This window comes from Coturnix japonica, chromosome 1 (genome assembly GCF_001577835.2).
Source record: "Coturnix japonica isolate 7356 chromosome 1, Coturnix japonica 2.1, whole genome shotgun sequence".
NCBI lineage: Eukaryota > Metazoa > Chordata > Aves > Galliformes > Phasianidae > Coturnix > Coturnix japonica.
In genome coordinates, this window is record NC_029516.1 from 151,043,518 (window position 1) to 151,056,468 (window position 12,951).

A 12,951-nucleotide genomic window follows, 5' to 3' on the forward strand; every position below is an offset into this window, starting at 1 on the left:
CAGATCGATATCTCTTGTGGCCAGTTTAAAAAAGGAATTGTTTTGAATATCTCAGATTAAAGCTATATGAATGCATTCCTGGATCTTTGAGTTTCCCTTTGAGAAAGCCCTGTTAGCTGCTGCACTGCATGTTTCACATTGCTGCTGTCTGCAGTGAATTCAGAAGAACCAGGGAGGAAAATCCATCTGGTTGTGTTTCCTGGCTTCTCAGCCATGAACAGAGCAGTTTTATATTATATTTGGCATACCTGAAGTCATACTTTAGTGCATCTACGTAAGCATGAAGAGTCCAAAGGGTATTCCTAGCAGGACCATGGTTTTATAAAGTTACCTGGTAGCTTCTGTGGTTAACAGACATGGGAGACCGCTGGATCGCCCTCTGCAGCCCACAGCAGCCCAGAGGGAATGGGGAAGCTTATCCCTGCAGCCTTGTGAGCTGGGCTAAATGGAGTTCACTCTCAGTCTCATTTTGAGTGCTAGGTTTTGTTTTGTTGTGCATGAGACAGATGAACTGAAGCAGTGCACTGCGCTATAGGTGGTGACACCATAAACCTCTTTAAAGGTTTCTCTTACCAGGTTGTTCCTCTTAAGAGTTAAAATAAAATCCGAAATAGGATAGTGAACTTGATGGTGTGCTGCCAGTCAACAACTGAACAACTGAATTCCTCCATGTGGAATGAGAGGCACTCACTGACATTCACCAACACTTGGTGAACGTTTATGGAGACCAACCATTGGATGTGAGCAGAGTGAGACTCACAGTGTTTGGTTATTGTGCTCTTCCCATCTGCTGTAGTTTCCATGGAAATAATTAGGAGGAATTAGTTTCAGAGTAACCTTCGTAGATGTGGCCCTGGACAATTCCTCTTGCGCTCAGTGCAGCAGAGGCAAACCAAATGGTTGGACACTCATGACTTAGCCTGATCTGTGACTTCTTCAGTGTAGTGTTGTCTACTCTGTGCTCCATAATTCTTCTCCTTTATGTGCACCTTCTGTGTGGTTTCAACTGGCCAGCATTTGCAATGATATTTGCAGTGCTGTTCTGTCACGTATCACAGATTTAACATAATTTGATGTTTGCAATACCTATCTGTCAACTAAATACGTAGTTAATGCTTGTATTCAGCTGCCTCATCCTACAGCAAAGGCTTCTGTTGGCTTTAAATTATGCAGCTCATTGTGGAAGAATTACCTTCCTGAAGAAAACAGCATATTCCCAGAGAATATATTTATGTTATAAATATGACACACTCCCTGAGCTGGAATAACAGCAGAGCGACTTTGATCACGCAGTATGGAGACAAACGTTAAACAAGCATGTCTCAAATTTATTTAAACGCTGTTAGACAAATCCAGGTTGAGGTAAAGCTGCAAGGAGGGACAGGTTAAGTACACATTAGTATGTGGTAGTGGATAAGCTTAGCTATGCAGCCTCTAGTCTTTGATTCCACAAGGACAGGGTTATTGTGCTGCTCCCCATACTCCAGTGCTTGGTTTCTTAGATGCAGCATACAGTTTCAAGCTAGATTTCTGTGCTCCTTGTAAGGAGGAACTAAACATCTAGAAATGGAGGTTAGCTCATTATCTGGTGGTATGGAACCTTCTCAGCAATCCTTTCTGCTAGGTTTGTCTGAAGTCTTATACCTCTGCCTCTGGAGGTAGATGTCTGCATGCAGTTAAGACGACTTCTCTTTGACTTCAGTATCTTAAGTCATTCCTGTTAAAGTTGGAAGGAGAAATAGGAGTGGCCAATACCATCAACAATTTGGATGAAAGGTTACTGGATAAATCACGTGCTGTTGAATTAGTAGACTGACCCTAAAACCTTTCTGATGGGCAGCCAAGCAAGGCCAAATGGTGAGAGAGGGAGTTTGGGCCTGTATTTATATGAACTGCCTGAAAGAAGCTGTGGTTCAGGCTGGAGCACTGCATGGCAGCCATCTGCAGTGCTCTGCTGGTGACTTGTTCCCTGGCTCGTTCTGGCTTTGTCAACCCTGTTCTGGGCAATGCCCAGGCAAGGTATGGGGCATGATGCAGATCACAGACTTATTTTCTACTGGTGGTACGGATTACTGGGTGAGGAAGCTTCAACTGTGTGGGTGAAAGCCATGCTTTGCTGCTTGCCCTCCAGGCCTTAGGACAGGCCCTGGCTCGTTATGTGAGCGACTACAAAGGTAGATGTGGATTCAACCACAGGAGTGACCTCAGCGCTGGCACTGAGTCACACATTCTCACATCGCATCTCCTTCAGGTTCCAAGAACTGTACGTGTTCCTGCACAGCAGTTGGCCTTTTTCTCAGCAAATCCAATCTATGTCAGACATATTCTTTTTTCACGTCTGATACATTTTACCTTTCAAAGACTTCGGGCGTGGGAATATCTGGTTGCTGCTATAGGCACAAAAATACTTGGCTTATCCAGAATGGCAGCTCCTCAGTGGCAGGAGATGACTTAGTGTGCTGTACTGGTGTATAAAGGTAAGGCTGATGTGAGCTTATGGATTTTAGATACCCAAAATACACCGTGAACACTGTTATAGACAGTAATTTCTACCTTTGAACCTTTGAGGGTTCTTCTTAAAGATTGAAAACTCTAAATGCCACCAAATGATGCCATCCCACATGCTTGTCATGCTTAACGTTGTGTTAGGAGGCTGCAACTTTAACCTTAAAGAAGGAACTGAGAGTTGATTTGAGGCTTCCTGTCTCTACAAACTAAATATATTTGTTGCATCATGCCGCATGTTCCAAAAGTGTGTGTGTGATCAGAGAGACATCACTGCTGGTTGGCATGATAGCACTAAGGAATCATAGTGGTTGTGTTGCATGTGCTTATTTTGCTTTTAAGGTTAAAAATCAGCTCTGACGCTTCGGTTGTGTCAGTCGGGGCTGGAAAAGCTGAATTACAGGTTTCAAACCAAACACGAGCTTCTGAATTCCTGTCTTTATGATACTGGGCACATTCTTAGAAGTCTGTGAGATGGCTGCTTTTTGTGTGTATATACCATATATACCATACCATATTGTGGTGCTCAGGGATATGATTTAGCAGAGGGTTGTTAGAGTTAGTGTACTATGGTTAGGCTGTGGTTGCACTTGATCTTCAAGGTCTTTTCCAACCTGGGTAATTCTATGATTCTATGATTATGTGTCTGTATTACATGCTTTTTTAGCTTTTGCAGATATAGAAAATCATTAATAACTGTGTGATATACCTATGCATATATAAAAGTGGTTTTTCTCACCTTTCTAGCAATCTAAAGCGTTGTCTTCTATAGAAACTAATGCTGTGCTTTTATAGGCTTGAAACTTGCCTCACCAGCTGAAGGCAAACTGAAAAACCAGGAAGACAGTTTAATGGTAATCTTCACTCCAGTGTCTGCACCATCACTTTGAAAATCTGCTCTGCCACTCCTATGTATCGTGAGGATGACTCAAGCTGTTATTCATGCTTGGGTGTTCCCATCCAGCTAAATCCTCTAGGCTACTGGAATAAAAACCAGGACACCTAAAGCTGAGGTCTTGCATCTCCTGTTTTTGTCCATATTGGTAAAATGCTCAATCCTTGAAGGCCCTTAAAAAGGGTATGAAGTGCTCACTAGGGTTGGGAAGTATTGGTTATGCTAGCACCGTATTAATGGATTTATCTGTCGCAGTAATACCAAAGCAGCCCAACCCTTAAGATGCAATTTAGATTCAAGTACAAACATGGCCAAAGGGATTACCTAAGACATAGCAGCTATGCAATGTTCTCATTCTCTGAAGTTTGAACGCTGTTCCTGAACAAAGATTTCAGTTTTTCTCTACTTCATCTACTGCCTTAAAGTGTAGAGGTGGCTACTGGGCTGCATTTCGCACTGACGCTTGTGGTTTCTCTTTATGAAAACCATGTGCAACTAAATGAGCTGCGTACCATAACCTTGCGGCTCCAGAAGCAGGGGTTAGGTGACAGTCTGACTCAACTACAGCTGCAATAGCAAGCTGGGTTTGTGCCCCATGCAGCTTGCAGCTTGATTTGTTGCAGTATGCAGATACCCTGCTCTGACTGTTGTGATCCCTATGCAGTTGTAGCCACAGAAGTAAGACTTGGTTAACATCACACCATGCTTTTTAGTGGTTTTGTTTTTGTGTTTCCCCCCCTTAAGGTTGCCCCGATTACTAGTAATGTTTTAACCAGAAAAAGTGAAATAGCTTTCTGGGAATCATTGCTTTTCAGTTGTACTATTTCTAGGTAGTGTGAACTTAAGTCCTTCAATCTGCAGCACCACAGTATACGCACTGCAATGACTGTCCAGGGAGGTTGTGGATGCCCCGTCCTTGGAGGTGTTCAAGGCCAGGTTGGACAGAGCCCTGTCCTGTAAATGTGTATGTTTGGTGGCCCTGCCAGGCAGGGGGGTTGGAACTACATGATCCTTGAGGTCCCTTCCAACCCGGGTCATTCTGTGATTCTGTGACTTGTGTGTCCATCTGGATGCTTACCTGTGTGACCTATTGTAGGGTACCTTCTTTAGCAGGGGAGTTGGACTTGATCTTTTCAGGTCCCTTCCAGCTCAGAAATTCTGTGACTTTGCTGAGATTTTTAAAGGTTGCCCATGAGGAAAAATACATTAAAATTCACAGAGATGCTCAATGTTGTAAACTCTGGCTAAACTGGGGGAAATGTAATGGTGCTGTCACATAGAATGCAGGAGTAAATAATACACGGATTAAATTCTGCAGCTGTGTCCCTGCTGCTCCCAACTTGGACAGGGTTATGCTCTCAATCTTTGTAGTTTTGTAAATGTTTTGTCATTTGGTAGAACAGAGATTTTCTTGGCTTGCGTGTTTTATGTGAGTCACGGTCTTCCATAGTTATCAGAAGCTGACACTGCTCTTTCTATCCTTATTTCTGTGTCCTTTGAGCCATCCCATAGTTCACTTTTCTACAGGAGATAGTTTTGTTCTCATTAGTAAGCAAAGTACATAAAATAACCATTTGAATGTCTTTTTTTTCCATCTGTATGCTCAGTTTTCAAGCTCTCAAGGGGCTGATGGTATCTCGTCAAACTCAAATTACCACATAACATGTCGTTAGAAAGAGGTTTTTTCTTCCCACTCGTATTTTCTGTGAGTTATTGCATGCATATATGAATGGTGTGTTCTGTTTGTTGTGTGTTTTTTTTGTAGGCCAAACAGGTGCTTACCTCTATTATGCTGTGTAAATATATGGTATTTATTATGCATCATTGTGTGCACCTTACAGTAATTTTCCAATAATACAAAGTCTTTATCTGTGATGAGGATCCCACTCTGATGACACCTGTTGAGTATACGTAGTGTTCATAGCCCCAGTCCTTCAGGAAGGTGATTTGCCTGTGTTTTGTTGGAGCTTTTTGGTCAGATTGGGTTTGCTTGTCAGACTGGATGAGAGAAGAACAAGCTGCCAAAGGCCTGTGGTGCATTTGTGATTAGAGATAACGTCTGGACCTGTGTGCTTCAACCCCTACACAGCAACTTCAGGCTCACTCAGTCAAAACCATATCTTGTCTGAACTTGGCTCCGGGAAGTCCCTGACCTGCTGTCACCCTGTCCTCCCAGTTTGGGAGTTTGCTTGCACATGACATGCTGTATTCATGGTATATTTCTTTACTATGTGAGTGGTGAGGTGCTGGCACAGGCTGCCCAGAGAGGTTGTGGATGCCCTGTTCCTGGAGGTGCTCAAGGCCAAGGTTGGATGGGGCCCTGGGCAGCCTGGTCTAGTATTAAGTGTGGAGGTTGGTGGCCCTACTTGTGGCAGGGAATTGGAACTTGATAGTCCTTGAGGTCCCTTCCAACCCAGGCCATTCTGTGATCTGTCTCTGCTAGTTCTTCCTTTCAGACCAGCTTTGAGTAGCCCAAAGGAACTTGTAGATCTTATCTAGACAGAACAAACTGTTTTGATGTTCGTTTGTTTGGTTTTTTTGGTTGATAGGGTATTTTTCTAAAGCACTTCACACATAGAAGCTTGTGAAACAGGCTATGAGCATGCGGTAGATAATGCTTCTGACATGTGAATGAAACTTGTGTAGACAAGCAGACAAAAAAAGCTGCTGAATTTGGTTTTCTTACAGATAATTTTGCTTAGATTGAAAATGGCAGATTTATCTAGACGTTATTCTCCATTTATTGTGTTTTGCTACCTCATTCCTCTGTTAAGAGACACCTGCAGTGCTATGAGAATCATTTCTTCATTATTTGATGAGAACACCAAAGTTAGTTATTATAAATGCTTGTAACTTCAGTCAGGTGTAGTTCTCAGTGCTGCAGTGAACGGTGAATTAGCCCACTATCACTCTTTAACAAGCACGAGGATGGTATTTTGGTGGTTGTTTTTTTTCACAGTTTCTTATTACATCAACAGTTGCTTTTATAAATATCCTGCCAGGACAAAGAATCAGTAGATCTGATGTGGCACAGCTTTACAGGAGGAAGACTTTCCAATAATGATCTGTACTTCCTTTCATAAAGAAGCACTTTTGGCAAAACACATCTGAAAAGCAAAAGAGTGGGCCTGGCTGCAGTTGTTTTCATGTGAAGCAGGCTTGATATTATTCCCCAGATAATGGCATTAATTCCTGGTGCCTCCCGTTAATGGTGTCTTTCAGATGTTTTTTCTTTAAGGCATCAACTCGCTGTTTGAAAAAGATGAGGGTAGGGCACATCTTAGAGCTGTGTGTGTGGGAAGTTATTCTTGTGAAAAGCTGCCTCTTAATAAAAAGCTGGGAACTTTTTTGCTGAAGGCTTCCCTTTGTTATTCCTCGTGCTTCGCTTTTTCATATTTAAACAAAGAATTCTTAATAATTCTTCTAGTTTTGTTCTAACTGGAGCAGGAAGACGGCTCACTTCATAAAGAGAAGGATTTGAAGTCTTAGTCCTGAGCTTGTTTTCCAACAAAATGATAAGTTTTATAGGAAGACAGATGCTGTCTATTTATATGTTTTAATTTTGCGATCAGTTTTCTTGCAGGAAAGACTGAGCTTATTTGGTAAGCAGTTGTATAAGGAAGCAGGAGACAGAGGGAGATGATAAATGCAAAAGGCTGCAGAGCACTTCAGTGCCAAAGCAGAACTGGAGGACAAGAGAAAACTTCTCATTACAACTTCTTGCAGAAGTATCACACTGTTGGCATGGCTTTCTAGATTTATATCCATCTTCAATGAGCTCTATTGAGCGTGTTCTGAAAGCACGTTAATTCAGTCATTGTCACTTGTCTTTATACTTAACATTTTCAGCACTGGTAACTGGATACAAAGTACAGCCCAGGCATTTGATTTGAATACATATATATATTTTTTTATATTTAAATTTCACAGTAGCTTTGAAATGTATCCTTCTGCATTTTGTCAGTGATGCTTAAAGGAAATTGTCAGGACTTACAAGTCTGCCCAGGTTTCAGAATCTTATATTTACTGCTGGAAAAATATGAAGACACTGCTCGTCATTGATAAAACTCCTGAAGAATTAACCTGTAAGAATAAATAATGCCAGGATTTACCATGGTCAGGTGGGATTTCTGAAATTACCTCTGGGTTCACTGTAGCTTTACCAGAGTTCTTCACGTAATTCCTAAAATCTCATCTCTGGTTCCAGTGCTGTTTGCAGTTGCAACCAAAAAACCACTTGCCATTTGCTAGACATGATACCGGAGTATACAATGAGGAGTGATACAGAAAGACCATCTGGCAATCAAATGCTCCTTGCCTTTTCCAAAAGAAACTAGGAGGTAGTACTGAAAACAATGGATTTAAACCAGGTGGTGGTTTTGTTTTGCTTTGTTACCCACCACAACACCCAACACAAACCTGCTGCTGCAGAATGGTTTCTCACCACACGTACCTAACGTGAACCTTTTGCTGCAGGATGCTGTGGATGTTTAAAGCTGGCTGAAGTTGAAATATAAACAAATATTAAAAGTTTAAAATGGGAAATACTTTGTTGTTGAAGTAATGATACGCTAAATGTTATTTTTGATGCTTTTTTCCCCTTTTCTTTTGGAACGGATGGTTTCTTGTCCAGTTAGCAACTGCTTTTGCCATAGATCGAAAGAGTCAACTCTAAACTCTAAACTTTATTTGCTTTTATTTTCATGCTAAGCGGGCAGTATCCGCACTCTGTATGTGAAGAAACTAAAATACAAAGAACAAATCTCCGTGTTGTGGCTCTTAAAACAGACTCTGAAACTCTGCTGTGTAACCATTCCAGTAAAAATACAGCACTTTCAGGAAGTGCTGCATGCAGTGTGTTCTAAGATACTCGGGAGCCCTGTCATTGTAAGCCATTTTTTATTGGGATGCCTTGGCATGATTTAGGAGATTAACTCCTCATCTAGATTTAAATTTTGGCATGAGCTCCTACCAGCAGAGTTGATATCAAAGGCAGGATTAGACCGAAGGGGTGCAGCTGTTCAGGAAAGTACCCATGGAATGTTGCTCTCTAGGATAATCTTCCTACAGAACTGGAAAAGGAGGAGAGCTGCATTCAATCCTGTCGAGCTGGTAGCGTGGTCTTATATCAGCTTTTCCAGGGGAAATACAGGTTTGTTCCCTCTCTTCTCAGTTGGTCAGATCAGGAATTTCTCAAGTAACAGATACTCTAAATTTCAGACCTTCCTCTTTTACGTGAAGAATGCAACTGACTACAAATACCAGTAGCAAAGCTTTGTTTTGTTTTGTTTTCCCAGTCATTCCTAATATTAAACGCGCTCTTCAAGACATTTGGGATGTGTATCTGCTTTCTGAACTCTGGGTTTCTTGGTGACTTCTTATGTTAGAAACATAGAAGTTTTCTACACGCAATGTTTTTTCTCATGCATTTTTTTTCCATAAGATAAATCAGAAGATTAAGGTTTCCCAACGAAGAGCACTGCCCATCTCCGACTGTTAGTCTAGATTTATATGCTTATCTCTGTAGTTTAGCTCACAGTATTTGACTTTTCCTTTCAGCAGTCATGGAGAATGACCACAACAAATGGAAAATTCAAGTTACTCATTCTACAAGAAATGAATGTTGCTGAATTAGTAATTCAACGTACAACTTATGATAATCATGCAAAAGCGCTGCAGACAAAGTGTATCTATAATGTGCTGCGATAGCCCAGTATGCGTTTTGGCCAGCACTGAGTCATGTTTCAGATACTGCCCTGAAAAGTGCCTCAATTAGAGCATTGTGTCTGTGCATTTAGTAGTACTGTAGCTGTATTGCAACTGACTGCCCTAAATCAACAATGTAATTTAATTTGCTTTTTCACTCCATTGTCCGTGGGGAGGAAAACCCAACGCTTACTTCTACCTTTTAAGTATTTATTGAATGTAACAGGGATGTTAAATTAATTTCGAGGAAAGTGCACACAGTGTTTTAATAGCCAGGAAACGTATGTAGCAGAACATTAAAAAACACTCCTGTGTATACACTGCTGTTTGTAACATTATAGACTTCTCTCATTATATTGGCTTTGACTTTTCAAAGCATCTCAATTAATTTTGCTCAAGTAATTAATTTTTTATGCTCTGTAAGCTTGCAAGAGAACAGCTTTTGAGATATTAAATGCTAATGTTAATGATCAAAGTTTTCTCAGACAGAGACTGAGAAAAGTTCATTCTGAACACTACTGTGCTTGAGTTGCTTTGAGAAACTAAATAGTTTCTTGAAAGAAATACTTTGGCTAATGCGTATACTTATTTTTAGTTATCAAAGGTCGTATTTTTTCTGCTAAGAGATTGAATTACCTTACTTGGGGGATGTTATTTTGCTTAAAACTTGAAGAACTTCTCACAGAAGAGTTTAATTAGCTTGTATTGTACCTAAAGCACTCGCTTCAGTCATCAGAGGTTCCTGTAGTTATAATTGCACAGACATCTGAGACTGAGACGAGAAGAAAAACCAGTTTTTCTGACATGTTTCCAGAAGCCCTAAACTACCTGAAGATTTAATTTCTTTATGAGGGCAAGGCTTGTGGAGGAAGAATATTTCTATCAGATAAGTGGAAGCACAGAACAGTCTTTTTCTTTCTAGTTTTGAAACAGAAACAGCCGTGTAAAGCTGAACGTGTTGAGAATAACTGTTCTTGAGGTTAAGGTAGGCATGTTAATTTAGATAATGCAGGAGAAGGTGTGGTTTGGAGCTGTGAAGAAAAGGCATGTTAGTGGAGGGGAAGATACCTATTGTTTTTTTATGGGAACAGCAATAGGGACATAATTTACTGCTTATGGGAGGTAGAGGGCAGGTTCAGGAGGAATTAAGATCTTGAAGCACAGCGATTGAAGCTCCTCACAACCACAATAAGGGAGGAAGCTACTGGGTGTAATAGGGGTTTAGGAGCAAGGGAGGGAGAGGGGAGGAGGAGACTCAGAAGGAGGCATGTTAGCTGAACTTACATGACCAATATGATCAGTAACTGGAGTCTAGTGTAAACCAATCAGTTTTCACCCCCCTGTCTTCAGTAACTTGGGAATTGATGGGATTATTTAAAAACAGCAGTTTTAATTTTGGAAAAAAAACAATATTTTCCATCTCTCTGACTTGACAAACCAGTCTTTGGGCTTTCGTAACAGAGGCTGAAACCAAAAGGTTGGTTTTTTTTTAACATAAAAAAAAACAAGTCAAAACAGACATCTGATAGAAATTCTTAAAATACTTTCTCTGTGTACTGTTAACACTTTTACAGTCTTATCATAAACATTTTCTAACGTGAAGAAGTAACGTTTACAGACCAGCGTATATTTTCACAGCTGAAGAGACGTGCAGGCTTCTAATTCCAGTTCAGTCCCAACAGTCTCCTAATGCAGTTTATCTTGGAGAGTCACTATCGAATATTTTCATTTTTATGGTCTGAAAGCTGTGTTGCAGAAAGTTGTCTGACAGTGGCGTTTCAGAGAACCTGTTATCACGTGTTCTGGTGAACCTGTTGTTTTTTATTGAGTTTTGAATAGTGTCTGAGGTGAAGTAATACACTATAGGGTCAAAGCAACAGTTTGAAACAGCGATGCACAGGGTGACAGGGTACATAGTCCTGACCGCTGTCACCACCGAGCAATTAACCCATGTCTGCGTCCTCATCAGAGAGTAAAGTATCAAGGTAATGTTATAAGGCACAAAACAGAAGCAGAATATCACCAAGTGGACAAAAACCATTTTGAGTACCTTTTTCTTGCTTAATTTATTCCGACTTAACGTAAGCGGTTTGTTCAAAGTCCGTAAGACCACGGTAGAACAGGTGACATTCAAGATGAGGGGAATAAAAAACCCCACGATTTCAATGAAGATAACGATCCTGGATAGGTAGGTCTTCCAGGTGGATTCAGGGAAGTTCTCAAAGCACGTTCTTTGTTCCGTGTTGTTTTGTCTGTTTGTGGACTGGAAGAAGCTCGCCGGCGTGCTTCCTGCCAGCACGGTGATCCACACCGCCACACACACGATCCTGGCGTTCCTTTTGGTGCGAAGAGTCTTAGAGCGAAAGGGGTGCACTATGGCTAGGAAGCGATCCACGCTGATGCAGGTCAGGAACAGAATGCTCCCGTACATGTTGGTGTAGAACAGCGTGACGGAGATCTTGCACAGAACGTCTCCAAAGGGCCAGTTCCTTACCACGAAGTAATAAATCCTGAAGGGCAGAGTAAAGACGAACAGCAGATCCGATATTGCCAAATTCAGCATGTACGTGGTGGTCTCGTTCCGCACTTTCAATGTAAAAGTAAAAATGTAGATAGCAACGCAGTTGGCTATGAGGCCGAGAACAAAAACCATGCTAAAGACACAGCCATATAAAGTGTATTTAAAGGAGTCCTCAGTGGAGCAGTTAGAGCTTACCATTATAATGGTCTATCAGAAATCCAAGCCTCAATTGCTGTGATGCGCAGCTTTCTCCAGTGTTTTCAGGGCAACTTTTACAAGCTTCCAGCACTGCTGTAGATGTGCTTCTGCTCCTCCTCAGAGCTTCAGAGAAGCGCTGTGTGTGCTGGGGTTCATCTCCAGGAGCTCGCTCCTCTCTTCCCACCGCTGTTGTAATCATACAGCACGTTGTTTGCGGCACACCAGGTAAGCGCCAGCCTTGCTTACTTCATCTTTCCTCCCTCGGTCGGACGGGGCCGGCGAAAAAAACTTTCTGCCTTATTCCGAGCTGCATCTCACGTCGTCCATGTTTTTTTTCCCTCAGCTCTCTCTGCACAACGAGCTGTGCAGCCCGGCGCAGGGCTCACCCCGCGGGCAGGAGGCAGAGCGGCTGCGAGGGCAGGGCGGCGCCGCGGCGTGTCGGCTCCTGCGGGAGGCGGGGATGGAGGGGAGGGGAGGGGGCAGGCAGAGCTGGGCTCATTCGTAGCGTGACATCACGGGGAGGAGAGGCTGCCCTGCTCTCTCTGCCCTCCCGGGGTCTGTGGTGTGGCTGCAGGCTCGCCCCGCTGTGAGGAGACGTGTGTCTGAGCGCCTCTCGCGCCTAAAGGTTAATCTGTTTCCTCGTTGGGGTTTCCTGTTCTATGTGCGGCTGAAGTTAAGCTTACGCTCTTGGGAAGGCGTGTTTGCTTGTGATTACACGTTAATCGCACCAAATCAGCTGAGGTGCTCTGTGTTGATTCCCCCGATACGCCAGTATGTTCTAAACGAGCGACAAAGTAAAACTAATGGATAGTTAATTTCACCTCATGATTTACACAGAGGGTGAGGCACAGGGATGGCGGACCTGGGACAACCCTGGGATGTTCCCTCAGCTGAGGTGTGGGGCAGTGGGAGGAGAGGCTGTAACCTGTGCTAGGAAACGTATAGAACCATTAGGATTGGAGAAGACCACTAAAATCATCTTGTCCAAACCATCAGCCCATCACTATTCCCACTGAGCACGTTCCTCAGTGCCACAGCTACACGGTTCTGGAACACCTCCAGAGATGGTGACTGCAGCCTGTCTCAATACCTCACTGCTCTTTCCAAGAAGAAACTTTTCCTAATA

The 12,951-nt window shown here is 42.4% G+C and overlaps 2 protein-coding genes across 3 annotated transcripts in view; one reads left to right on the plus strand and one right to left on the minus strand.

The window, feature by feature from the left end:
- Positions 1-12,951, plus strand: part of RB1 (RB transcriptional corepressor 1) — a 65,597-nt gene that overhangs the window by 24,211 nt on the left and 28,435 nt on the right. The gene's annotated exons all lie outside the window — the stretch shown is intronic.
- LPAR6 (lysophosphatidic acid receptor 6) lies at positions 9,981-12,284 on the minus strand. Of its 2 annotated transcripts, XM_015851812.2 has the most exons (2): positions 11,823-12,284; positions 9,981-11,692 (listed from the first exon to the last, which is right to left on the minus strand). In XM_015851812.2, the coding sequence occupies exons 1-2, from the start codon at positions 12,022-12,024 to the stop codon at positions 10,803-10,805; spliced, it is 1,092 nt and encodes a 363-aa protein (XP_015707298.1). In that variant the 5' UTR covers positions 12,025-12,284; the 3' UTR covers positions 9,981-10,802. The 2 variants fall into 2 exon arrangements, with proteins under 2 accessions (XP_015707298.1, XP_015707299.1); XM_015851813.2 differs by having other exon boundaries at positions 9,981-12,283.

Bases quoted from the DNA above. Each gene is read 5' to 3' on its own strand.
- LPAR6 (XM_015851812.2), bottom strand. From the start codon at position 12,024: ATGATTACAACAGCGGTGGGAAGAGAGGAGCGAGCTCCTGGAGATGAA. The intron at 11,693-11,822 runs GTAAGCTCTAAC...TTACATTGAAAG, and splicing joins TCTGATAGACCATTATAATG to TGCGGAACGAGACCACCACG.